This window comes from Lepidochelys olivacea, assembly GCF_965140295.1.
Source record: "Lepidochelys olivacea isolate rLepOli2 genome assembly, chromosome: 9".
In the NCBI taxonomy this organism is placed as follows: domain Eukaryota; kingdom Metazoa; phylum Chordata; order Testudines; family Cheloniidae; genus Lepidochelys; species Lepidochelys olivacea.
In genome coordinates this window covers 6020741-6047701 of record NC_140419.1, presented here as the reverse complement: position 1 = coordinate 6047701, position 26961 = coordinate 6020741, and the positions used below count along the sequence as shown (strand labels likewise).

The following is a 26961-nucleotide window of genomic DNA, read 5'->3' as shown; positions in this document are numbered from 1 at the left end:
TATTCTTGATGGACTAGAGGTGAGCGAGATGGAAAACAGGGAGTCCAGAGGGGAGGACTTAGCAGTAGTTGATCCAGGAGATTACTTGGTTGTGGAAGAACATTTGAAGTTGAAAGCGCATTGAGGAAGGGCTTCTTTTTATAAAAGTTGAAGAGGAAGAAGCAGCAGGACTTGGTGAGAGCCTAGATGCGCATGGAAGAGCAAGAGCCATTGAAAAATGCCCCCATGGTTGCAAGTCTGACAAGGATGGTATTGGTATAGGAGAAGAGAAGGTTTGGGAGGAAAGACGAGGAGCTCAGATATAACTGTGTACAGTATGGGGAAACAGCAGAAACTTCAAACGTGATATCAATGAGACAGGAAGAAATGTTGAAGTGAAAAGTAGATTTGAGAGTCATCAACATAGAGGTGCTAGAAGAGACAAATGGGGGCAGATGAAATAAATAAGTGTAGGAGGAAGAAAAGGAGGCGACAAAAAGAACCCAGGTGAACCTTGTAGAAAGGAGGAACCACTGAAGGCAATATTGAAGGAACAAATGGTTACAAGGTAGGTAGTGAACCAAGGAAGGACAGACACAGGAGGTCAAAGGTTTTCCAGGAGAAATGGAGAGTGAGGATTACTTTTCTAGAGGATTTCAGTGTCTTCAGTTTGGCACTACGTCTAAAGGAATCTGAGGTCAGAGACTAGTCTGCAAAAGATAGATATTTCTAGATATAGAATTTTTATAGAATAGATATTTCTTTTCTGTTGCTGAAACTGGGACTCAAGCCTATATCCAGGCCCTAAGGGGGAAAACGGAACAGCTTAAAAGAAATGTTGACCTCTGTTTGGCAGTTAAAAGAAATAAATTAGTTGTTTCATTTGACCTCAGGCAGTGTGGCAGTCACCTGAAGATTATATTTTGTCCATTTCTTAGCACATGTTGTCTCCTCCCATTCCGATTCAGGACCCCCATCGGGTAATGCTCTCCATGCACTCTACCAACATAAGGAGCAGAGCTGGTGCCAAAGTCAGTGCTCTAGAAGCCCAACTTATGCATGCTGTTCTGTTTTAATGTAGTTTCCACAGCTCTTTCCAGCGCTAGGAAAAGCGCATCACCCGCTGGAGCTTCTTTGGCCTCAGCTTTGTTAAACTTTTTTGCGTTTGGTGTAGGTGATGATCCTCTGTTTTTCAGCCTTTACCTTCTGATCTTTGAGTACCTCCCTTCCGTCTTTGCGATCAGCCTCACAAAGTGTGGCCTGCAGTCATTTTCTTTCCAGTTTAAAGTCCTCTTCCTGGGTTTCCTTATAGCTTGATCCTTGATAACAAATCAAGCTGAAGCTACTTTCAAATCCTGCTTTCCTCCCATTGCTAAAAAATGACCTGCTCTGATTAGGTCTCCTGGGAGAATGATTTCAATTCATTTCATTGATGAATTTCTGACAGGCAGCTTTAACTGAGACTTTAATGATTTGGCACATTGCCAACTAATTAAAAAAAAAGCATATTGATTATGGAACATTTTGAGCAGCGACAATAGATGGAGGTAGGGCCTAAAGCCCCCCCTGGCAGTCTCCAGTCTTTGGACTGAGTGTGAAAGAGAAAACAGAAGCAAGCAGGTACAATCATGGATTTAGAAAACAAAATTCATTGTTCTGAGTGTGTTCCTTGTATGTTCTTCTTTTGAGCTGTGTTAGCTCTTAACAAGACACTAATTAATAACTCACAGGGCTATTTTGCTGTTTTTCTCTCCTAATTCTCTGTAATGAGTCTCAAATATTCTTCCCCACTGATTTTGTCCTTTTGGCAAACATTGATTCCTCATTCACCTGTATTTCTAATAGAGCTGAAATTAACAAGGCTCTTTTTGTTCTTTCCCTTTTCTTTGTGCACCGGCATCATTAATAACTTTAGTTCAGCTCTAGGAATAAGATTTATTCATTTAGCTATAGCTGCTGCAGTGGTCACTTATATTTTGTAGCTTTTTTTTTTTTAATTTTTCATTGATGAAGTGGTGATATTCTATACAGATTATGACGATTAATTATTGAATGCCAAAAACTGTGCTTATGTAACCTTAAGGTTGCACAGTCAGTATCCAAAAGTCAGGCAATGAAAACTTTTAAGTTCCAGCAGCGCTATTTACACATCCTGTAGATTTTACGGTATACATTTTGCAGCAATCAGTAATATAGTAGACTACATACCTTTAGCAGAAAAACAATAATATAATGTTTTGTGTGCAGGAGAGTAGGTTAACATTTTGATTGGGTACTTAGCTTTTATTCATTCTTTTCTGTATAGGTTCTTATACCATGCTCAGCACCTTAATATTAATGCAGTACTAGAAAGTGCCCAAAGTAGCATGACCAACATTTGTCACGTTTGTTCTCTCATCCTCTTGCAGGGAAGAGAAGTGTGTGCAGTGTAGTAGTTTGTTTCAGAAATTTTCACAACCCCCACCCCCATGTGTTTACCATAGAGCAGCCAGGTCATGGTAACTTGCCTCGAACTTGGAGTGGAAGGTGGTGAGGTTTGTGATGGTCCTTAGTTCCTATGGGAGTTCACGCCACAATCTTGGTCTGGACCCTGAGAAAGCTCTGTCCCCTGTTCTGCAACTCCTCATTCCTTATGGTTATAGCCTTAATGTTACCTTAACCATTTCTTGGATTTAATTTCCTAATGCTTTTTAAAAAGGAAAAGAAACGATCCAGACTGACGTGTCTTACAGACTTCACAAGCTCTGCTGGCTTTGCTTTAGGAGTTTGCAATTTCCTTAAAACAAGTATGCATTTAAATAATGGCACACACAAGCACAGTATTCCTCTATTTACGTATACACCTGTATAGAGTTAAGGAAATTTCCTACTATGCATGCTCAGCATGGGCCCTGTCCAGAGCTCATTTAAGTCAATGGACAGGCTATTATTGACTTTGTTGGGCTGTGTTGGCCATTTTCGCAGGGCTGTCTCTTTGGTAAATCAAAACAAGTTTCTTTCAAACCATAGAATGACCCTAATCTTCAAGGAAAGCCTGATCCATGGCATGTTTCAAACTTCAGCCCTTTTTGGTATAGTCCTGTTCTATAGAAGAGTAGTTAGAATGTGTATATAATTACAGTGGGGCAAGTATGTGTTTCAATTCAATGTGTCGGTTTTAATCCATAAGGCCTTAAAATGGTTTGAGGGCTGCTTACCATAGTGAACCCCACTCTCTGTGTGATCCTGCTGCAGTTGCTATCAGTGGAAGGGTTTGAGCTGGACTTCCATTCCAAATGTTTTAGGGGTCTGCAAAAGGAAAAAAGGTTGAAAGCCACTGATAATGCAGCTATGTGACAAGCTCCCCCTTCTGTCTGCTGGAAGCACAACAACGCCCCCACCAGCTGCATTGTTTCATACGGAAGAAAATACAAGCCATTACCAGATAACCTTGGTATATTATGGAGCATAAATAGGTCCTGTCTCTGCTTGTTATAAAGTCATTTGTCTCAAGTCATATGACAGCATTTGGGCTGTAAAATGATCTTTGGCCTGAGAAACCTTAAAACAATTATGGATGCATGACTTTAACACACACACAAACCTCAGCCAAGGGCCCTAATTATCTTGAGCCTTATATCACAGTTTGCTTTCCCTCGCTATATCTGATGGGAGGGTGTGCGCGCACACTTTCCCTTTGAGTGTTCCAAACTCTTCTGAAAAGGGACTCCCTTCAAATGACTCATGCGGCACTGGCCTTTAAACACAGTGCTATGGAGCAAGCTGTTTTCTGGGGGATCTTCCCCTGTTTACACAGTTAAGGAATGCGGTGGTGCTTGAGAGACAAGATGGGAGCCTTCAAATCACTTAAATAATACCAGCACTTCGGTGTTTCAGCTTCACCTGATGAATGTTGAATCCACTGTAACATGACAGCAAGCAAACAGGAAGAATCTGGTTGAGTAATCAAAGGCACGTGGCACAAGAAGTAGAACCAGATGCATTAAGCTCAGTCTTACGTAACTGCAAACTAGTCTGTTATGACCTTTTGATTCTTAGCACGTCTTGTGCTTTTCATATTAAAGAGAATTCTCCTTTAGTTACGATCCTGCGTTTCTAATCTTCACGGGTTACTCCGAGAAACCAAGTAAAACTAAAAAGCCCAATCCTAAACTGAATCATTCTTCAATTCCCCAGTGCGTTCAAACATCTTGAAACACACTCAGCCACAGACGTCAGCTCAGTACCTTTCAACTCCGGAGTCCCTTCTGCCAGGGGACGCGCTCAGACACAACTTGCAGCTGAAAATCTCAGCTCTCCATTGTAGTGAGAGTGCGCAGGGAAGGGATGATAGCACATAGCCTGCTACTTTTCCTCAGCACTCCTTACTCACCCAGCGACCATGTGCCTTTTAACAAAAGTTATACTGTGCGCCCTGATCAGCTTTCAAAGAAGTAGTGGCCCATATGAACAGAGCAAGAGTCAATTTTCACCTGTTCTTAAATTTGCTTTGCAATTGTTTAGTTTTTCAGGTTACATGAAAACTCCCATGCAAGGAGCCCAATATGCTGTGCAACTAAAGAATTAAACCATAGCACTCTCACAACCGAGATGTCATTTTTTTTTATAGATGGGAAACCGAGGTACAGAGGTTGTGACTTGTCCAAGCTCACACAGTGGGTCTGTGGCAGAGCCAGATATAGACCCCAGTTCAGGAAACTACTTAAGTGTATGCCTCATGTTAAGCCATTGAAATCAATGGAACTACTGAAAGTTATGCAAGTGCTTAAATACCTTCCTGAATCAGGGCTCTAGAGGCCAGGTGTCCTGGTGACTTGTCTGTCACTGCAACCTCTAGATAGATAATCACCCTTCCCTCTTTGTTTGCTGCCTTCTATACGGTTGGTTAAAAATTAGGTTTCTCTTTGAAGCTCATGTTGAACTTGGACAACGCTCTGGGGGAGAGTGAAGCCTTCAGCCCTATGATTTTGAAACATGTGAGGTGGGACACAAGTGAGTTTACCTGGAGTAGTGGGCACAAGAAATGGGGAGGTGACTTGCATTTTGAAGCTTGCTTTTGTGCCCCCCCCATATGCCCCTCCCTCCCGCCTATTCCTCAGAACCGGAACGAGATGATTGCATACCTCAAAGATCAGCTTCAAGAGATGAAGGCCAAGACAGACATGGAGAGCCGCTATGTGAAGAAAGACACAGAGCTCCAGATCTACCAGACCCAGAAAAAGTGCAGCAACGCAGAGAGTGACCTGTTAAATGAAATTGAGGTAAGCACCGTCTTTAGGCCTGTTTGTAAAGCATCTCCAGCTAGCAAGGCGAGAGCTGGCTGCCTGCAGATTGCATTGCCACCAAACAGCCAACATGTAACTCACCATGCAAAGAGATGTTTGTGTTTTACATACAGGTGGCACAAGTGTCTCCGTCTCACCCACCTCCTTGACTCCTGAAGTTAACAATAAGACAGAACTGGGACTCGGTGGGCAGCGCAGAGCTGCCGAGTGCAGCCTCACACTCTCATGGCTCTGGCAATGTCGTGATTGTACTACCTCATCGTTAGGTCATGTTTTCCTCCTATTCTCTAAAACCATGTGGTGGTGTTCTCTGTAATTACAGGACAAGGACAGAGCTGGTCAGCTGCAGGTTTCCACTGTTGATGACCTCAAACAACCAGCCACTTCTATTCAGCTGTGTAGGGAGGGGACAGGCCAGAGGCTGCTCATTATTTTACCAAGCTCACAACAAATAATGGGGCTGATGGGATGGCTGTAACCATTAGCACTGGTAGGTGGCTGCTATGCGTGCACCCTGACAACTATACCACAGGAAGAAGTGTCTGGTTGGAAGGATCCCCCATTCCAGGAACCCATCCCAAGGGTGCAGGTTGCAGAGATCACCCAGCAGTAGAATTGCTGCAAGGATTTAATGATTTCTGGATGAGTCCTCAGGCAGGGCCTCTATGCACATGTATACACAGCGTGTGGCATGCCCATACACACTCCTCCATTAGAGGAGGCTTGCAACTGGAAAAAAATGGCCTCCTGGCTTTGTCTGCCTCCTGATGGATAAGAGGTCTGGGTGGTTTTTAAAGATAAAAGGGATTTCTTTTCCATTCATTTTTTTAAATGAGATGTTCAGGTCCTGTCTAGGCTGGAAGGTTCTATGGTGCCTGGACAACTAGTGAAATGATGACACAACAAGAAGCAAGCATGAAAGTTGAGCATTTGAGAGGGGAAGGAGTTTTTAGATAAACAGATGTTAACAAAAAACAGTCTATCTTCAGTGCCTAATGAACACTCAGGAGAAAGGATGAATCTTGAAGAGACAGCACCCCAGCCCCTTCAGTTCACGTGCGAGAGCTAACAGTATAATGCATCTTCAAGTCAAGTGCGATATACATATATATTTTTACCCCTCGATGCCTCATCTTCCTCTCCTCAGCTTTTGGCTTTCTGCACCCAGAACAGAGTACAAAGGAGAGAGCAGCGCAGAGTGCATGGGGAGAAGGGCTGACTCAGGCTATGTCTACACTACAGACCGCACAGCTGTACCGCTGGAAGGTCTCTATGGCGGTAGGATAGCTCTCCCGCCGGCATAATTAAACCACCCCCAACGAGCAGCAGTAGCTATGTCGGCAGGAGAGCCTCTCCCTCTGACATAACACTGTTCACACTGGGGCTTGTGTCAGTCCGGGGGTGTTTTTTTCACACCGCTGACTGACGAAAGGGCTAGTGTAGACAAAGCCTTAGTTCTGGGCTCCCAGTGGTAGTCGCTAATGAAGGGATGCAAGTGGAAGAGCGGCTAAGGTTTTGTCTACACTAGCACTTTTATTGGTAAAACTTCTTTTTGGTCAGCGTTGGGGGGAAAAAAGACCCCCCCTGACTGACAGAAGTGCCGGTGTGGGCAGTGCTATGTCAGCGGGAGATGCCCTCCTGCCAACATAGCTACTGCCGCTCGTTAGGAGTGGTTTAATTATGCTGGCGGGAGAGAGCAGCTACACAGGAGACCTTACAGCGTCACGGCTGCAGTGGTATAGCTGTGCCACGGTCAGCTCTGTAGTGTAGACATAGCCTTAGATCCTCAGAGCTGGCCGCACTATCGCTGCTGAGTCTTGTGAGCTGTGCTACTGGGCTCTGCAGTGCTGGGCTCCGCCCATGCCACCGGTGTGATTCGGCTTTCTGGAACTCCGCCCCAGGGCCATAGCCCTAGGAAAAGGAGAGGCGAGTGAACCCGCACCAATGCTGCGATAGGTGCTGGAGGATGGAGAGCAGTATGGAAGGCAGAGGGTGAGGGGAGAATATGATGGGGTGCACCAGCGAATGGGAAAAGGACTTGACTTGCTGATCGCAGGTGTAGGAGGCTAGTAAATGTGTTTTCCCAGGGCATCAATACAAGCCCAGGGCTGGCTCCGAGGAGAGGGGGCTGATTGTGATGTATGCACAGTACAGGTGTGCCCCTCTTCCATGATGCTGGACATGCCTTAGTGCAGGTATCTGTGCACTTCTAGGGCTGGGGAAGCTCTGGGCCAATGCTCCCATCTCCATGCCATGTCACTTCCCTCAACAGCCAATACCACATCACCATTTTGATGCTGCTAATCAGCTCCCCGACCCGTTCGTTCCTGGAGTTCACTCTCTTACATAGAACTGGCTTTTTACTGACACTGCAGCGCAAGGGCCTGTCACTTTCAGAAGTGCTGTCCATTCACCACTACAAGCAGTCGCTCACCGGCGCACCTCCTCGCAAGGTATGCGTACATGCCTGCCAAGATAGCCTCTGACCCGTTCTGTCTTTATTGATCACAGATGCTGAGGATCAAAACTGATGAGGAGATTAGAGTCCACATGGAGATAGAAAATTTCCTCAGGCAGCAACAGATGGTGGGTGACTCAAATGTTTTCAATTATCACTTAAGGCAGCAACTTACAAAACATCACATGAGCTTATTCCTATGGTAGCAATTAGTGTCTTAAGGAAAACAGCTAATGTCCATCTACTCCTCAACCAGCTTCAAGACTGTTATTGGAATTACCATTTGCCCTAAAAACATAACACTGGTTACCTGAATTTTGGATTATTTTAAATCAAAACTGAGATAGGACAGATTTGTTGATCCAAATACTGTGGATTCTCCCCGCACCACAAGATGTTCAGGTGATTGGGCTTTAAGTTGAAGTACATTCATTGCAAACAGGTCAGACGTCCAGCAGCATCATGAGCTGGCGTTAATACATGCAGTATAACTACAGCTTCACAGGCCCAGGTATTGCACGTGTAAAGTAGGACACAGGGGACAAGGAAAGACATTATAGAAATCATCAATCTGTTTTTGCTTTATCCTAGCCTGGGTAGGATAAATGTCAATTCACAACTCTTTTGATAGACTCAGGTAGCACACAATCCATAATGTCTATTATATTAATTCAGGTTGCCCACGATCCATAATGTCTGTTGTATTACTTTATACAGAAGAAAGGACCCAAAGAGTCAAAGGTGTTAACACGACCCTGAAACTGTTTAACATTAAACAGCATTGGACAAGGTTCAGGGTTTGCTCTATAGAGACTTCAGCCTGCTTAGTACCATGGCAAACATGCCATTAAAATCCTTTATAACCTTTTATTAAAGATACAGAAAAAGGAGGAAAAGCAGTTAAAGCATTTGAAATGTAAGGTATTAAGTAAGGTTTTAATTTTAGCATCCCTTGTTCCCTTCCTTTAAGCTGTAGAGAGTCTTTAGAAGATTTGCAAAAAGAAAAGGAGGACTTGTAGCACCTTAGAGACTAACCAATTTATTTGAGCATAAGCTTTTGTGAGCTACAGCTCACTTCATCGGGATGCATACTGTGGAAACTGCAGAAGACATTATATACACAGAGACCATGAAACAATACCTCCTCCCACCCCACTCTCCTGCTGGTAATAGCTTATCTAAAGTGACCACTCTCCTTACAATGTGTATGATAATCAAGTTGGGCAATTTCCAGCACAGATCCAGGTTTTCTCACCCTCCCCCCCCTCCCCCAAACTCACTCTCCTGCTGGTAATAGCCCATCCAAAGTCACCACTCTCTTTACAATGTGTATGATAATCAAGGTAGGCCATTTCCAGCACAAATCCAGGTTTTCTCACTTGGATTTGTGCTGGAAATGGCCCATCTTGATTATCATACACATTGTAAGGAGAGTGATTACTTTAGATAAGCTATTACCAGCAGGAGAGTGGGGTGGGAGGAGGTATTGTTTCATGGTCTCTGTGTATATAATGTCTTCTGCAGTTTCCACAGTATGCATCCGATGAAGTGAGCTGTAGCTCACGAAAGCTTATGCTCAAATAAATTGGTTAGTCTCTAAGGTGCCACAAGTACTCCTTTTCTTTTTGCGAATACAGACTAACACAGCTGTTACTCTGAAACCTGTCTTTTTAGAAGATTTGTTTCCAGTAGAAATAAGGAGGTGTTAGTACCGTTATACAAGGATCTGGTGAGAGCTCATCTGGAATATTGCGTGTAGTTCTGGTCTCCCATGTTTAAGAAGGATGAATTCAAACTGGAACAGATACAGAGAAGGGTTATTAGAATGATCCAAGGAATGGAAAACTTGTCTTATGAAAGGAGACTCAAAGAGCTTGGCTTGTTTATCCTAACCAAAAGAAGGCTGAGGGGAGATATGATTGCTCTCTATAAATATATCAGAGATAAATACCAGGCAGGGAGAGGAATTATTTAAGCTCAGTAACAATGTGGACACAAGAACAAATGGATATAAACTGGCCATCAGGAAGTTTAGACTTGAAATTAGACGAAGGTTTCTAACCATCAGAGGAGTGAAGTTCTGGAATAGCATTCCAAGGGGAGCAGTGAACGCAAAAGGCTTCAAGAGTAAGCTTGATATGTTTATGGAGGGGATGGTATGATGGAATAGCCTAATTTTGGCAATTAATTGATCTTTGACTATTAGCAGTAAATATGCCCAGGGGCCTGTGATGGGATACTAGATAGGGTGGGATCTGAGTTACTACAAGGAATTCTTTCCTGGGTGTCTGGCTGGTGAGTCTTGCCCACATGCTCAGGGTTTAGCTGATCACCATCTCTCGTTCAAAATGATCCCACCACTACCACCATGTCAGGGTTCCTTCCCCACTCTGAACTCTGGGGTACAGATATGGGGACTCGCATGAAATACCCCCTAAGCTTATTCTTACCAGCTTAGGTTAAAAACTTCCCCAAGGTACAAACTTTGCCTTGTCCTTGAACAGTATGCTGCCACCACCAAGTGTTTTAAACAAAGAACAGGGAAAGAGACCACTTGGAAACGTCTTTCCCCCAAAATATCTCCCGGGGCTGGAGCACTCATGGGGAAAAATTGGTGGATGCTCTGCAGCCACCAGCAGCTCCCCATCCGGCCCCCTCACCCCAGCTCACTTCTACCCCGCCTCTTCCCCAAGCGCGCAGTGTCCCCGCTTCTCCCCCTAGCTCCCAGTGCTTGCCGCTGTGAAACAGCTGTTTTGCGGTGGCAAGTGCTGGGAAGGGGTAAGAGGGGGAACGCGCTCAGGGAAGAGGCGGGGCCGGGGTGGGGATTTGGGGAAGGAGTCCAATAGGGGGAGGGACTTTGGGGAAGGGGTTGGAATGTGGGCGGGCAGGGGTGGAGTCGGGGCAGGGTGGAGGGTGGGTTGAGCACCCACCGGTGCTGGGAGAAGTTGGCGCCTATGCTGCAGACCACGAGTGGCTCAACACTAGCTCCAGGATTTTGGCTCTTTGAAGGGTTGGGGTATGCTGAGGAATTGCTGTGCTGTGTAACGTCAATGTTACTCTTACAGAAAGACGGCAGACTGAGCAGACGATAGAAAGTTTTCAGTAGCATTACTAATCCTTCCTGGTGCATTCTGTCCGCTGTGCTAAATGTCAGTGTCTCCCAAACAGAAGTTGGAAGAGAAGCTAGAATACTGGATGGAGAAGTATGAAAAGGACACGGAATCTAAACAGCAAGAACTGAACACTCTAAAAGCATCCAAGGCAAATGATTTAGCAGCACTGCAGGAACTTGCCAAGCAGGTATGAGATCAGCAGTGGACTAAAGGATTCAGTGAACCAGCATGTCACTGCCCAGGCAGCATCCCAAAAGCTGGGCCCTGGGCACTTCCCCACCCTCACTCTTTTCATTCACCCAGAACAAGGGAGGAGAACTATGGGGAAGAAAAGATTGAGTAACCATGGAACTGTTCAATTGAACGGGCAGGAACAACCCAGCAAGTGGTGTCCGGAGGGAGCCACAGGGGGCATAAATCCTCTGTTCTCTACAGGTGACTTTGGTCAAGAAATGCCATTGTTTGTTGTTTTTCCTATGACCGTTTTGGATGTAAGAGAGTGGCAAGTAATTGAATGGCTATTGTGAGGGGCAAGGGAGGACAAACTCCCTTCCCAATGTGTGCCTCACCTTGGGTCACACAAGCCATTGCTAGGCCAGGGGAGAGGGGCTTCGTGGAATTTTAACACGCTTGCTTTCATTGCCGGCGACCGCTGGCTGCTGCAGACTAAGGGCTCTCTCTGAGAGCTTGTTGGCTGCCCTACAGTTCGGACTCTGGGGGCAGGAATAGCAGAGGCACCGAAGCGCTCGCGTAATTCCCTCCTGTGGGCGTTAACTAAAAGGTTCCTAGTTCTAATCAAATCACTAGAAAAGGACAGATTGTCGGTGTTGTAATGATGCTCACTCTGAACCATGGTAACACCCTGTTAAACAGAAAGCGCTGATGACAATATTCCTGCAGAATCTCTCTCAACAAAAGCTCACTGTGGAAATGATTGTTCTGTTTCCAATATTTACATGGCAAGGATTTGTAAACATGTAAAAACTTCCTAAATAAGTAGTTAAAAAAAGGTTCCTAGTTCACATTAACATAGTCCTGTTGAAGAGGGTTACGCTAGTGCACACTATTTGTCCCCACCCCGGTAGTCAGAACTGCGGGGCAGCGTGCACATAGCTTAAGTTTACTGAGTTCTAAGCGCCTGCTTGTGGAGTTAGAGGACACTCAACTCCTTGCCCCATCGAGCAACTCCTCTTCCATTCTGCATGTAAAACTTAGGTCAGTTGTCATCCCTATGTCCCAATCATTCTACCACATCCCCATGTGCTTGGGGTGACTTCCTACCAACACCTGTTCCACGAGAAGCTGCACAAGACACACTTTCTGCAGCATAACATCAGGGGGTTTGATAAGTTCAGGCAATGAAAGGTTTCAGTTAATGGGGCAACTTACTGCTTTACGATGGGGAACACAGTTATACGCAGCATTTGCACTGCAGAGCTGGGACAGCTCACAGGGAAAGGAACCGAGGGAGAAAGGCCCGTGGTTTGCACATCAGCCCCCATGGAGTAGCTATGAGGGACAAGCCTTGTACAGGGAGCTCCAGAATTCAAAGTCATCATGATGCCCTCAGTCCATTTCTAAGCGAAGCATGTTCTAGAGCGTCTCTGTGCATTTCTGCAGTGCCGGTTATTCGAACAAGTCATGATTGAGGATCGGGTGGAAAAGGAGGCAGCAAGAAGAAAGGTAGAACAGGATGCGTTGGAATTAAAGAGCGTCAAGAAGGTAAAAGGGAAAGTGCTACCAGTGACATGGCTCATTAATGATCTGTATGCGAAGTGGCTCCTTTCAGTCAGCAACACGTAATAAAGGGTTTGGCCAGCATGGCCTGGGATTAGCAAGCGCTTCCATTGCGTGAGGAGAAGAGAGGTGTCTGCTGCATGTCCAAGCTGCTGTTTGTTCTCCCCACCCTTCCAGTCCCTCCCTGGGTAGAACAGCCACACAGTTAATAGCCACCGACCGAATCAGGAAGGAAATAAAGGGGAAAAGTCTTGGCTCCCAGAGTGAAGATTCGGGGGCCTTTTGTCCATCACACCATGTGTGCAGCAAGGATGATGCCACAGAGGGAGGGCTGCAATGTAATCCCTGCCCTCAGTGCAAGAACCTCACCCCACAAATGCTCTGTGCGTGCTCAGCACACAGACTATCCCATAACCTAGTGACTACGCAGGCCAGGAAGTGCAAGGGAGGAGCCCAGCCTGCTACAGCTTAGGACATTGGTCCCTTTACAGTAGGTGCCACAGTCTACACCGTACCTGGCAGCCTTCTTGCTTTCAAACTGCCTCACACTGGCCTTTCACGGGGTGTGTTGCAGGGTCACTGGTGCTGGGTTTTTTTAATGTGGCTAAGGAAAGTAGCATTGAAGTACTTGCTGAGAACAAGTACGGGCATGTCGGACACAGTGGGGGCTGGGAGTACCAATTACACGTGCAGTCCCAGCCTAGGTGGGCAACTGCGTGTGCACATGGGACTTTTTGAAAATGCGGCCCCAAGAGCTAATGAGAGACGAATATTTAACCATGACCTGCAAAAGGAAGGCAGGTGGAGTTGGACCCATTGTTAGCTTCTTTAGGACAGGTTGGGTTTTAAGCATTTCTAATATAAGGCAGACAAAATCCGGAACACTGAGTCTGGCCTTTTCTGCTTTTGCTGGAAGGACTCACTGGGGTCTCCTCTGCTCTAGCCTTTTACTTGAATAACACACTGAGCTAGCAGCTGAACCGGGTGCAGCCCGTAAGCTAGCGTACGAAGCAGCTAGTCTATAGTCTAGACTGCGTGGAAGTCTATCGAGGGGTTTTCTGTAGCGCCCATCACCTTAGTAGCTAAGCACTTACAGTTGGAATGTTTCCAGGGCAAAGGGTTGGTGCACATGGAGCCCGCTCCAACAGCTCTATGCTGAGGAGAACGCTGGCAGCTGACACCGGGCTGCTGGCCTAGGAGAAGCTGGCGGACAGCAGACTTAGGGTGGGATCCAGGTTCAGACACTCCCAGTGGGTGCCTCTGGAGTAGGCTGGAGATCAGAACGTGTCGCAGAGCAGTATTCCCTGGCACTCTCAAGTTCACAATTTGGATTTTCTTGTAATTTTCTTACTTAAACATCTCAGAAAGCCCGTCCCTTTTCCCACAGCACTGAGCCGATGGGGCGGCATGTTGCGATGGCAGCTGACTTCCCCAAGACCAGCCGCTCTGAACAGGGAAGTGTCTGACTTGCTTTGGAAAACTAACTCTCCCTCTTTCCTGCTTCCAGCTACAGGCCTGGTGGAGAGGCACAATGGTTCGCCACAACATCGGCCCCTATAAGGCCATCAAGAAGCCTAAAGAGGATGAGACAAATGGCAAAGACAAAGGGAAAAAGGGAAAAGCTGGAGCTAAGAAAAAGTGATGGCTATAGAATCCTGCTCTCATTAGACTCACAGGGCCCTGGAAGCTTTGGACTCTCATCGGGGAGGAGCACTGGCTTGTGTACACAGAGTAAGAAATAAAGCATTCAGCAGAGTTCAGGGCCAGGGCTCTGGGCCAGGCTCGAGTTTGTTTTCTTGACAGGAAGGAGTTTAAGATGAAGTTTCTTGCACAAAGGTCTGACCTCTCCAGCTCAAGGTAACTCTAGAGCTTAGCAACCAGCTACTAAGATTTTTAACCTGCCCTGTGCTATGCACACACGTTATTCCCCTGAGAGCACAGGAAGCTGGAACAATATGGCCCTCAAGATTTTTTGCAGCCTTAAACTAATTAGTCATCTGGGTATAATTCACACTGTTCACAGGCTTGAAAATGCAGCTGTTTTAGAGGCACTCTGCACTCAGAACATTCACCACTTCTCCCCGTCACTGCGCTGGCAGCCGTCCAAGTGCTAGCATCATCTGGGGGCATGCGTCCTTCACCACCGTTTTGGCTAATGCGGCTCAGAGCAGGTCTAGACGGCTTGGTGGCAGTCACTCACATCTGGTCTTGGGTGGCGCTTCCATTCTTAATGCCAGTGCTAGAGCAATGGTAGCAGAACTGCTGAAGAGTCTCAGTGTAGAGGGAGCCTTGTTCACGGAGTGTTTGTGTTTCCATTCTCACAGTCCTCCTGCCAGAAGTCACTATAGCCCTGCAGGAGGTAAGGAAAGAATCATGCCCTAGTGAGGGTGGTAATGGAATGTCCTTGGTACAGAGCAAGACATCCTTTGGCATCTGGTGCCCAAGAGCTGCTGCTCTCAAACCCCAGAGTGCAGTGAAGTGATGACAGCCTGGCTGTTACCTTGAAAGAACTGGGGGTCGGGGGAAGGTGGAGTTCTGCTCTGTTATCCAAGAGTCCTCTCCCCGCTGTGGGTCAAGTCCTTTTAAATGAGATTGTACTGCAATCAGTGTACACAGTGGAAACAGCCACGAGCGCTATCTACACGGTGTAAAACCGCCGAGGGGGGTCGGGATTTTTGAATACTCCCACACTTTGAAAGACACGGATCAGAGCATATAGAATCGGAATGAGGCTGTTTTCACTCTGAGACCATTTAAGAGCTGTATCAGGAGCGTGTGTAGCTGTCCAAATTCATTCATATTGAAGAGTCAAGCTGTGCCAAAAGTTCTCTTAAGATCAAGCAAAATTACTTCAACTGCAAGTGGCAAAGCTGTTTGGCTTTGAATTCTGAGAGCTCAGTGGTGGCTGGAGCCTGTAGTTTATTCTGCCTTAATAGATCATGGAAGTGACTGTCCGTAGCTTTCCAAAAATTCACACACTCCAGGCAAGCTGGAGTTACAATCATTGGCATCATTACTCTTCCAGTTTATCAGGAAGAACTCCCTTTTCAGTCACTGATCCCAAATGAGTCTTCCTTACTCCACACTGGGGTAAGAATGGGCACCACTCTTGTATGATGTTTACGTCACACGTCTGCAGCAGGCGCCTCATAGCAACCACTGCAGTTAAGTTTAATTTTATCTCCCCCTTTCCATGCGCTGAGAACATTTTGAAACATTTCATTTTGAGGCTAAAATTTTCCAGGCTTGGTATGTGCTGACAGGTGATTTTTTTTTGTGAAGTTTGAGCAAAATCCCTTCAGACATTTGAGTTCTAGAAAAGGAGGGGAAATGCACTTTTCCTGTTGTAAAAAAAATCCTAGCCACACGTTTAGACACAGCTACAGCACAAACAGCTGACGTTTGAAACACAGCATGGGCAGAATGTTGAGTCGGGATCAGCGCCTTCGCTTGCTTTGGGGCAACAGCACATGAAAATAACGTTGAGTGAAAAATCACTTCTCATTCTAAGGACATTGTCTGTTCCGAAGCTTCACTTCTGGGTTCCGGTTCCTTAGCATGAATCCAGTGGAACTGCCCTGGCTCTTGCAAGGTTTTTGATCCTTGAGGATTACTGTAGTGGGGTATACTGCAAGCCAGTGATATCACATGCCAGGTGCTAGATGTAAATTACATCCAAAGACGCCATTTGTGTGACCCAGCTGCAGTGAATTATGATGCAAACTGGAAATGAGCAGTAATGATGGTTATGAAATTATCCAGTTATCACTTTTAGTGAAATGGTTCTGACTATCTCTCAAAAGGGAAAACATGCATAAATACCAGAATCCACTCAAATTATAACAGTTTGTTTCTGAAATTAGGAGGAAATTTTACATGTCAGTTAAAGGAACAACAACATTGGGTTCATGTTCATTTATGGTGGGTAAATGGACCCTGAATGGTTTTCATCAAAAAAGCATCCATCCTCTCCCCACACTTTGCTGTTTCTTATCAAACATACCCTAGGAGACTCCATGGTAACTGGAAAACTAATACAATTGAAGAGTGAAAATTAAGCAAATGAGAGGAGAAAGGGTCTTCAGTCAGACTGCTTAGAAGTTGGAGTTTTACCCTTGTTAGCATTTATAAATCAAACACACTTGATTTTGTTAACAACACTCCTGCCTCTCAGCTGAGCGTAAGAGCTCACAATACACAAGGAGCTGCAAGAGGTCCACCAAAAGCATGGGAGATCAGCCTTTACATTCATATTTTTCTAATGTTTCTAATGGAAAAATGGAAAATTTTAAGAAAGTTCAGACCTCCTCTATACATTTAAAGGACATAAATCTGATCAAGCATCTCTTCCAGTTAGCCAAATGCTTAGCAGCCCCCCAGGGCGGCTGCCTACCCATTCTCCACTGTTTGGAAGGTAGAACTGGGACAGGCTGTGGCAGAGAGGGCTGAAACACTGTCATAGGGCTGCAGGGGGAGGTTACTGTCATCCAGGTCTAACAGGAGAGGAACAGAGCTCAAGCTCCGACAGGGCTTCTTACAAATTCCCTCAAAGCAGCTGCCTTCCCAGCTTCAGAGATGATATCCTGCTGGGAAACAGACCCAGAGGAAAGTCAAATGGGCAAGTGGACAAGCTGAGGTGCCCAGAAATGTAGCCATTTTGGTGGAGTTTGGCATCAGAACCTGGAGGTGCGCGCAGCTTGGCAAAAAGCAAGCTAGTAGCACCCGGGGGCCGCCAGGTGCCACGAATACGAGCGGATGTTCTGTGGCTGCACACTTGCTTTACACACAGGCCTGGACTTTGGAAACTTCCCAGTAATTTGGAGGGGAGGAAGTTCTGGGTCTGAGGGTTAATATTAGTGATGCGGGTTTGTGGAACGATTCCAACTAAGTTCCATATTTGGAAGATTTGCCTCAAGGTAGATTTGTGGGGACTTAACAGCGTCAGTTCCCTCACGGTGACTGTCTGATATGTCAGAGTGAATCTCCTTAGGGGAAGCTAAGGTTTCCCTCAAGTGTCAAAGCCAAATGTTGCTAGGTTATAACTCCAGCAAAGAAGGGTCAAAACCAAAACGACCCCTCCAATTTCTGCTGGAAAAAATTCCAACCTTGTAATTTTAATTGGAGAGATGAAAGGAATGCTGCTGCTTTATGGCTCAACGGACCAGCGAGCCCAAGTATCACCAATAGAGAGCAAATGAAGCAGTGTAGCTCTTTGAACTGGGGGGAAGTATATACTGCATCAGAGCAGAAAGGATATGCTGACTCGGCTAAAAGACTGTTTCGCCTCTAAGCATCAATAGCGACTAAAGGTGCTTAATTAAATACTGTAGTCAGGGGAGCTTGGAAGATATAACGAGCTTCTCCATGATCCGTAAACAAACCCATATGCTTTACAGCCATTAGGTGCCTTGTGCCATGAAACAGCTGCAGAGTCAAGCTGTTCAAGTCCATACAATAGCTATTTAACAATTGTTGGCCTCTGCACTCTCATGTACCTATCTGCTGTGCACAGAACATGCTGCTTTCTCTGGTGACTGTCTTCCATTGACAAAGATGTTAATAAGCTTAACACCCAATGCCCACACCAACTAAAAGGCAGGAATTAAGATTGCAGGCACATATTAGTGATTTGAATTAGGGCTGTCAAGCGACTAAAAAAAATTAATTGTGATGAATCGCACTGTTAAATAATAATATAATACCATTTATATAAATATTTTTGGATGTTTTCCACATTTTCAAATATATTGGTTTCAGTTACAACACAGAATATAAAGTGTACAGTGCTCACTTTATATTTATTATATTTGCACTGTAAAAATAAAACAGAGTTTAAAAATACAACAACTGTTAGAAACCCGGGAAATGAACGGATAAGGCTGCATGTATCTCAGAAAGCAGCCAGTAATTTTGTTGCTATTAAATTATTATTACACAGGTGCCATGGAAACAGAATCCACATCAGAATCGGTGACTGGGGCAGACGACTGAGGTCAGGAAATCCCTTAATTTCTAAGTTCTTTACTGAGATGGGTATTACCCACTTTTTTCAGATGTGAAACCTGAAGCCCAGTGAAGCGGCTTAACCAACGTCATACAGCAAAGTAGTGGCTGAATGGCTCAGGATGGTATTAATCATGGGACAACACGCAGTGTCATTTTTAGGCTTCTTGATCAAATTCAGCCTACTTTAGTAAGTAGCTGCAAGTTACCATACAATGACTTTTAGGCGACCTATATAAAATGACATGGAAGGTCTCCATGTAGTTTTCAGCAGACAGGTATCTACAGCACAAAACCACCACCACACGGCAGCCATCCAGACTGTTACAACTCAGCAGAGACCTCAAGGACCAAACGGAGGGTCCACTACTGCATTCTCTCAGCCCAGCAATGGCTCCCCAGGTTCAAGTGAAGAACAGGACACGGAGAGGAAGATTACACTACTGCTTACCTGCAATACTCATCTGTAGATAAAAATGGAGAACTTCACTCTTCAGGGCTGCCAATTCTGTTGCTTTACTCAGCATTAAAGTTCATCAAAAAATTAAAAGGTTTTAAAAGAAATGAAGCCGAGAAGTTCTTGGTGCAAGGAGAGGAAGACTTCCTATTGCTGGGAAAAGGTTGTCAACGCTTCACCTAGAACAATCTAGAACTGGTGCATCCCTGTGTCTTTAATTTATAGCCAACTCTGCCTGTGAACTCTAAGGGACCGCTTCTCCACCACTTGTCTACATCCCCAACAATAAGATGGATGCTAGATGGACAGAAGATAAAGCACCTGCCTTGAAAGTCTTACAATCTTACATGTAAAAATGGAAGGAAATACAGTGCAACAAAGAGCTGCAAGAGTGAAAGATGGAGTCCAGCATGGTTCTTAGTAGAGTCACCATTTTTGTTTGGATTTAGCAGGGGAAGATCAGGCATCCAAACCTAAAACTTCTCCTTGTGGAAGACTAGGGGGAATAGACCTTCTGGAGGAAGTATGTTTTAAGGAGGCACACAGAGCAACAGGTGCAGGCCTCATAGGGCAGTCAAGAAGAGATGCCAGGGATAGAGGGCCAGAGACAGCATGGAGAATGGACTGTGGTATAGGAGGTCAAATTAGATGATCTGGTGGGTAGTCCCTTCTGGCCTTAAGCTCTATGACTGACTGACAGAGAAGATCACACAAGGGGTGATTAAGTCATGAGGATGGGGCAGAGCAGACGGAGGTCGGACCTAAGCAGTACAGGGTCTTGAAGGTGAAAACACGGAGCCTGAAAACCGATGCAAAAGTCAAGAGGGAGTTGGTCAAGAGATCAAAAGAATGGACCTGGAGTGGGGGACACAGCTGATGTGGTAGCATTGTGGACCAACTGGAGATGGAGTGGGAGGGAGAGCAGCATGTATGAAGCAAGGCAGGAAGTTCTGTGGCTGCTAGCAACTTTTAGGCCTCTCGCTTGTTTGCTGTAAACTCTAGTTATGAGGGAGGGAGGGAGGGAGGAAAGGAGGAACAAACATTTTGTGCCATCAGAAAAACTTTCCTATTATTGAGGGGAATACTGGTGCAAACTTCTCAGAATTTAAAACTAGACAGGATAAATAACATGAGAACGTAATACAGAGAGCAACTGTGCACTGGCTGTGGCTCACAGCCCACGTGACCTAAAAGTCTTCTTCAGTTTCCACAGTATGCATCCGATGAAGTGAGCTGTAGCTCACGAAAGCTTATGCTCAAATAAATTGGTTAGTCTCTAAGGTGCCACAAGTAATCCTTTTCTTTTTCCACCACTAACCTCTAAGAATGAATAGGGCAGCTGATTCTGAGGAACACTAGTTACCCTCAGGGGGAGGGGCTAGAAAAGCTGCAGAGAAACAGGTTCTGATTACATCTGCTGAAAGAAACGTACTGAGTGCAAACATACGCAGTCTCCTACTCTGGCCCGGAGGTTGTTCGTTATACTGAAAGAACAATTTTTTCTATACCAGGCTCCTAAGATGACCAGAAAAAAATTCCGTCCTCTTAATAAATATGACAATTCAGAAAGTAAATCCACACTTGATACACAGGAATTGACAATCACTGATTCAAATATAAAAATATAAGGAGGAAGAAATATTTCAGTTCATGTAGGTTTTAAAACTTTATTTCAAATTACCCAAGTATTTGGTTTTATATTATCAGTGTGTTAGAAGTTCACACAACTAACAGCATACAGGCAATTTAAAATAAAGTACACAATATTCTGGCATATTTATACTTAACAGTCTTAGAAATTATGGAATGTATTTACAGACATACAAGTATAGGTGGGAGCTTTAAAATCCTTTACTCTATTAATTACACGTTTACAAGGTTTTCAGAAACAAAATTAGATTGTAAAACAGAATATCTATACAAAAGATTTTTTTAAATGTTTAAATCCACCTTAGAATTCCTCTGCTTCTAAAACAAAAATGTCAAAGAACCATTTAAAGTCATAAAAGGGTACAAAAATCACCAGTTACCACGTTACTGCTAAGAGCAACAGAATAGTTCTCAGTGCTGTAAAATGTTGTCTAGAAATTAATAACCCAGCAAGGAAGGGGCTTTCCTAACCAGTTTCCCCTGTCACTAGCTCCCAAGAAGGAGAAATCAAAATCCCCTATTTCCTGACCAGATCATTCCAACACCATCAAGGACCATTAAGTGCCAGAGCCATTTCAATTTCTATTTCGTAACATTATCGATCCTCAGTTTTCTTCAGTGCTTAACAAGGCTTGTGTAAGGAACAAACATACTAGCAAGTGCTAAACTCTGAAATGGATTTTTCCCCACCACCAACGCCCCAAAAGGGAAAGACTACAATTGATACTAGCTTTAGCACACCAAATGAAATCCAATGTGTTTTCTTTAAAATATTTTTTAACTGGCTATAACAAAAAGTGCACATAAATATACCAAAAAATCCCATCCCATTTCATTACAACAGAAACCAGAAGTGTTTTTTGGTATAATCCATCAAGAATAAACCATATCTTGAAATTTCAGATTTGGATTTTCATCCTCAATGTCTGGTCAATGTTTAGTGTTTGCCAGCATGAAAACACAAAATTAAAGAGTCAAACTAACATGACCACACAAATGTGTACTTGCTAGAGTGAAATGTTTGTTTAGAACTGTAAAGGAAATAGGAGCATACACCTGACCAGGCATACAAGCATAGTTGCTGATGTAAAATTCGGCTACACACACGTGTGTGCAACAGTGGCTGATTTTACAACACACACTGAGAAGTGGCCATTTACTGAAAGTCAGACTCAAACTCCAAATTGTTAGTTTTCCAAAAATTAACATTTATGAAATGTCCAACTTCTACCAACATGAATGCTGTTAAAGTCAGTTTCCGTAAGTCCGGGAAGCTGGGCTGGAGCAAATAACAAGACTCTCACAATTCCACATTAAGTTTAACAGATTTCTTACAGTGAATAAATCTAAATATTGCATCCTCCTTTCGATCTATTAAACAAAACCTAATACCCAGGTACAGAGAATAAAAAGTATCTAGTACTGAGAAGTCAGATTAATTTGTTACTCCCCTTTAACAATGACTTGTAGACAACCCATAAGGAAACATTTATGGTCTATGGCAGAATTGTCTATATCAGAGTTTCCCAAACTGGGGGTCAAAACCCACAGTGGGTTGCAATATTCTGAGCCATCAGGGAAGAGGGGTAAGGAGCAGTGTGAGGGAGGCAGGGGCTCTGGAGGGGACATGCGTGGCATCCAGTCCCGCTCTGCCTGCTGGGCCCTCCAGCAAGAACCCATAGCATCTCCACTTGGCGTTGCTGGAAGCCTCGAGCCAGCAGGGAGGGGAGGCAGGGAAGCTGCTCATGGTCCCATCCTGGGGTGCATGGAGCTGGCTGCAGAGAGGCTAGTCTCTGCTGCTGGCAGAAGAACCCAAGGAGTGGTGGTGCTGAAATGAGCCCCCCAGCCTGGCAGGGAGCTGCAGCACCAAGGAGGGACGGGGAGTCTGTGCTGCCACCAGTGATGGGGCAGGGTGCCCAGTCCGTGTGCTCTGCCTGCTCCACACTGCAATGACAACTCCCTCCCAGGTACCCTGGGGAGTGGGCGGCGGGGGAGAGTAGGGCTGGCTGTGGGGCAACCCAGGGTTGCAAAAATGTGCCCTCCTCCCAAGAAATATCTGAACTGGCACCACTGCTTCAGGAGATGGGGGCGGGGGAGGTCAGGAAAAAGTTTGGGAACCACTAGTCTATAATGTCAGCGGTGAGATGCCAGAAATCTACATCCCCCATTCAACAAATGGCAGAGACTGCAGTAAAAAAAATTCTCCTTTCACTGCCACATAATCCTTCAAGGACCAGTTCTGTCCGTTGCAAGCCTTCCCTTGGAACACGGTACTGTGAAACACAGTCTACACCGTTTGCTGGGGGAAGGTGTACCTGTAGAGAGCTGCTCTCTTCCTTTTTATGATGCACGTTACTGGCATACTCAGATCTTCCAGAAACCAAGACAGCCACTTACACATTATGAAAATATTTTCCCTTATCAACCGTGCGACTCTAGTTTTAAATATCCTTCATGTGTTTTTCTAGACCTATGGTGTGATCAGTGGTGTCAACACCAATATGAAGCAAAATACGTCCTTATGCGAAATCATTGGGACAACAGTTACCACAAGCTACCCATGAAATAATTATTAGGCAAACAAATCAGAGTGAGAATGGAATGACAAATCCAAAGGGAAAATTCAGCTAAGCCCAGACTTCTGTGCTTAAGTGTTCCCATGACCAGGCTTATTACAGCAAAGAAAACTTTTAACTAACCTTTTTTCCATTTCTTCTGCCCACTTCATCCCTTCTGAAAACCTCTTGGTATTACTGGTTCACTAACAATACCCCAGAATGGAACACCACAAATACCAGAAGTCTCATTCACACCCTGTGCAATCCATGATAATGGCAGAGGTGTCTTCTGGGATTACCCCAGGAAATATCAAAAGGATTTCACTGTGGGAGAAAAGGATTTTTAAAACATTACTATATATAAAAGTTACTGCAGAGCTGAATGTGACCCAGCCTCATCAGGGGGGCCAAGGCAGCACAGAAGTCTGGACTTTGTCAGTCACCTTTAAAGTAACATGCAAACCTTATTTTCAGTTTCCTGTTCACATATTTTGAATGTCCACTTTTTGGGGAAAAGGAGGTAGGCAGAAGGGACAAAAGGCAGTTTATACCACTGAATGAACTACAAGAAAACATACTTTATTAACACATTCTGTCAAACCCACCCACAGAAATTTCCTTTTGCAAAAGACTGCCACTTTGAAAGCAGAGCTAACACACAGAACCACTCTGGGAATTCAATAATCTCATTCTTTCCTACAATAATTTGTTCCTACATAACTGGAGTCTTCATTGGTGTAAGGGGGTGGCTGTGTGTTGTTTTCAATTGAAAACAGAATTGGATAACAGATCTCTAATGGATGGTTTCATAGCTCATGATTATTTGCAGTGGAATGAAAATAGGTACATGATTCTTCATAGGAAAATCTTCAATCATTATTTGCAGCAATTCGAGCCATAGACCAATTTAACATTACTGTTTAGTAACCGAGTCCCCATGATGGGTAGGAGAGGGCATGAAGGGTGGTAAGATGTTTTCCACTGAAGTGGGAAAGATTCCAATACAAAGATAGATTTATAACCAACCGAAGCTTAAAGCCAGCAAATATTTTGATTTAATAACAATATTTGAACAGGGTTAGGGCTTAGTATCTCTCACTGCCATGTCTGTTCCTTAGGGAGGTAACAAGCAGTATGGGTTTCCCTGGGAAAAAACCAACAGCACTATATAGTTATATTTTAATATTGAGGACATGCCAACCCAGAGTAAAAAATCCGTTTCAGTCTTGCTTTGAGAAACTGAGTATCATCAGCTTCAAAACACAGTCTTAACCTGTGATCTTTATATGCAATGGAAAGAGCTGGCGTTTCTTAGAAGCAGGGAAAACTCTCTCTGGGACTCATGGGGAGGACAAGCAGTCTCCATCACTGTGTCGCAATGGAAACATCCCCTTTGGAAATACATCCTAGTAGGAATCTTACAGCTTTTCAGACTGTATATATAAATCCCCTGAATCTACATAGTCAGTTTTAACAGATGCTTCTCAACAACCAGAGAAAGGAATTTTCCCCAAGAAAAAACCTCACTTTATAAAGGGGAAAAAATATTGGTAAAAAATTAAATGGAAACTGGTGTGATCTCCAAAAAAAGTGGAGAAATGAAGCAAAACATTCCTGTCAGGAATCACAGAAGCTAATTTCCTTCTTAGAGCAGAGCTCTGTGTGTTTGGATACACTGCACCAGCAGTAAAGTCTTCATGTTCTTCTGCTTAGCCAAGGGAAACCAAAAGGTCCTGGAGATCTTTACGCAGCAGACAAGTGGTGATGCTGCTGCTTTGGGGGTGCAAGCTCCAGAAGTGCGTGGACTGTCACTGCTACCTGTGTCAAACCTTTCTCTTCTAAAATATGCAGAGGCAAACATAATCGCTCCTAAATGGGACAAACACAACAAAAAGACAAAAACAAAGAAAAGGGATGAAAACCACTTAACTGAAAAGAAAAAAAATGCAAATTAAACAAGCGGAAAGAGACTGAAATATGGAATGGTATGGACACCTAAACAAAAATATCTATGGAAGTAAATCTTTACCTATGGATAAGCCAGCTGTAAATGTAACAAAAGTACAAGGTAACAAACCAGCAAACTCTTGGACAATCATTTTGTTAGTTTATTCATCAGCACTCATGAAAAATATATGTACAAATAAGGACAGTTTTTGGGGACAGGTGAGAAGAGGGAAACCGCACATTTGCCCTTACCCCACTCAAATGATATCACTTGATGAAATCAGAATTGGACTGACTCTGGGGAGTGGGGCCTTTATTTCAATCTAGTAAACATGATCACAGATCAAGAGTACAACAGGAATGGTGTTTACATTTCCGTAACACAACAGGGATGTGGGAAAGTCCTCACAACACTGTCGTGTTCAGCTACCAGATGTGAATACGCAAACACACTTTTTAAAGCTTTTAACAAATACTGAGATACTAGCATGTGCTTTGGAAATATTGTGCAATAAATCTGGGAAGTATCCACATGCTTAATAGCAGTTCTTCTCAACAGCACGAGATATATTATCTGCACGAAAACCCTCTTAAAACAACACACCACACATTTGGTCTGATATTTCCTACTAGACACACAGCAGAAAGCCATGCGAAAGAAGAAAACAGAAGAGCACACAAGTTGTTTTATGGCAAAATAGGGTCCTGTTTATATGCATGATTGATTGGCCTTCAAAAAAGATTAGGGCTGTCAATTAATCACAGTTAACTCATGCGATTAACTCAAAAAAATTAATCGCGATTAATCACACTTATAACAATAGAATACCAATTGAAGTTTATTAAATATTTGTGGATTTTTTCTACATTTTCAATATTGATTTCAATTACAACACAGAATACAAAGTGCACAATGCTCACTTTATATTATTTTTGATTACAAATATATGCACTGTAAAAATTATAAACAAAAGAAATAATATTTTTCAATTCACCTCATACAAGTATTGTAGTGCAATCTCTTTATCGTGAAAGTGTAACTTACAAATGCAGATTTTTTTTTGGTTACATAACTGCACTCAAAAACAAAACAGTGTAAAACTTTAGAGCCTACAAGTCCACTCAGTCCTACTTCTTATTCTGCCAATCGCAAAGACAAACAAGTTTGTTTACATTGACGGCTTCGTATTTACAATGTCATCAGAAAGTGAGAACAGGTGTTCGCATGGCACTTTTGTAGCCAGTATTGCAAGGTATTTACCTGCTGGATATGCTAAACATTTGTATGCCCCTTCATGCTTCGACCAACATTCCAGAGGACATGCTTCCATGCTGATGATGCTTGTTAAAAAAATTAAATTTGTGACTGAACTTCTTGAGGGGAGAATTGTATGTCCCCTGCTCTGTTTTACCCACATTCTGCCATATATTTCATGTTACAGCAGTCTCGGGTGATGACCCAGCACATGTTCGTTTTAAGAACACTTTCACAGGAGATTTGACAAAACGCAAAGAAGGTACCAATGTGAGATTTCTAGCTACAGCACTCGACCCAAGGTTTAAGACTCTGAAGTGCTGTCCAAAATCTGAGAGGGATGAGGTGTGGAGCATGCTTTTAGAAGTCTTAAAACAGCACCACTCTGATGTGGAAACTACAGAACCCAAATCACCAAAAAAGAAAATCAACCTTCTGCTGATGGCATCTGACTCAGATGATGAAAATGAACGTGCATCAGTCCGCACTGCTTTGGATCGTTATCGAGCAGATCCCATC

General features: G+C 44.1%; 2 protein-coding genes across 6 annotated transcripts in view; one reads left to right on the top strand and one right to left on the bottom strand.

The window, feature by feature from the left end:
• Positions 1 to 14327, top strand: part of DRC9 (dynein regulatory complex subunit 9) — a 36303-nt gene extending 21976 nt beyond the window's left edge. For all 4 annotated transcript variants that reach the window (XM_084638792.1, XM_084638794.1, XM_084638795.1 and 1 more), the window contains 5 exons: positions 5079 to 5240; positions 7776 to 7850; positions 10891 to 11022; positions 12456 to 12557; positions 14080 to 14327. In XM_084638792.1, coding sequence (XP_084494918.1) covers positions 5079 to 5240; positions 7776 to 7850; positions 10891 to 11022; positions 12456 to 12557; positions 14080 to 14214 — 606 coding nt within the window. In that variant the 3' untranslated portion in view covers positions 14215 to 14327. The remainder of the gene's footprint in view (positions 1 to 5078; positions 5241 to 7775; positions 7851 to 10890; positions 11023 to 12455; positions 12558 to 14079) is intronic.
• Positions 14328 to 20718: 6391 nt separating this feature from the next.
• Positions 20719 to 26961, bottom strand: part of LRCH3 (leucine rich repeats and calponin homology domain containing 3) — a 101297-nt gene continuing 95054 nt past the window's right edge. For both annotated transcript variants that reach the window (XM_084638272.1, XM_084638277.1), the window contains one exon: positions 20719 to 25109. In XM_084638272.1, coding sequence (XP_084494398.1) covers positions 24984 to 25109 — 126 coding nt within the window. In that variant the 3' untranslated portion in view covers positions 20719 to 24983. The remainder of the gene's footprint in view (positions 25110 to 26961) is intronic.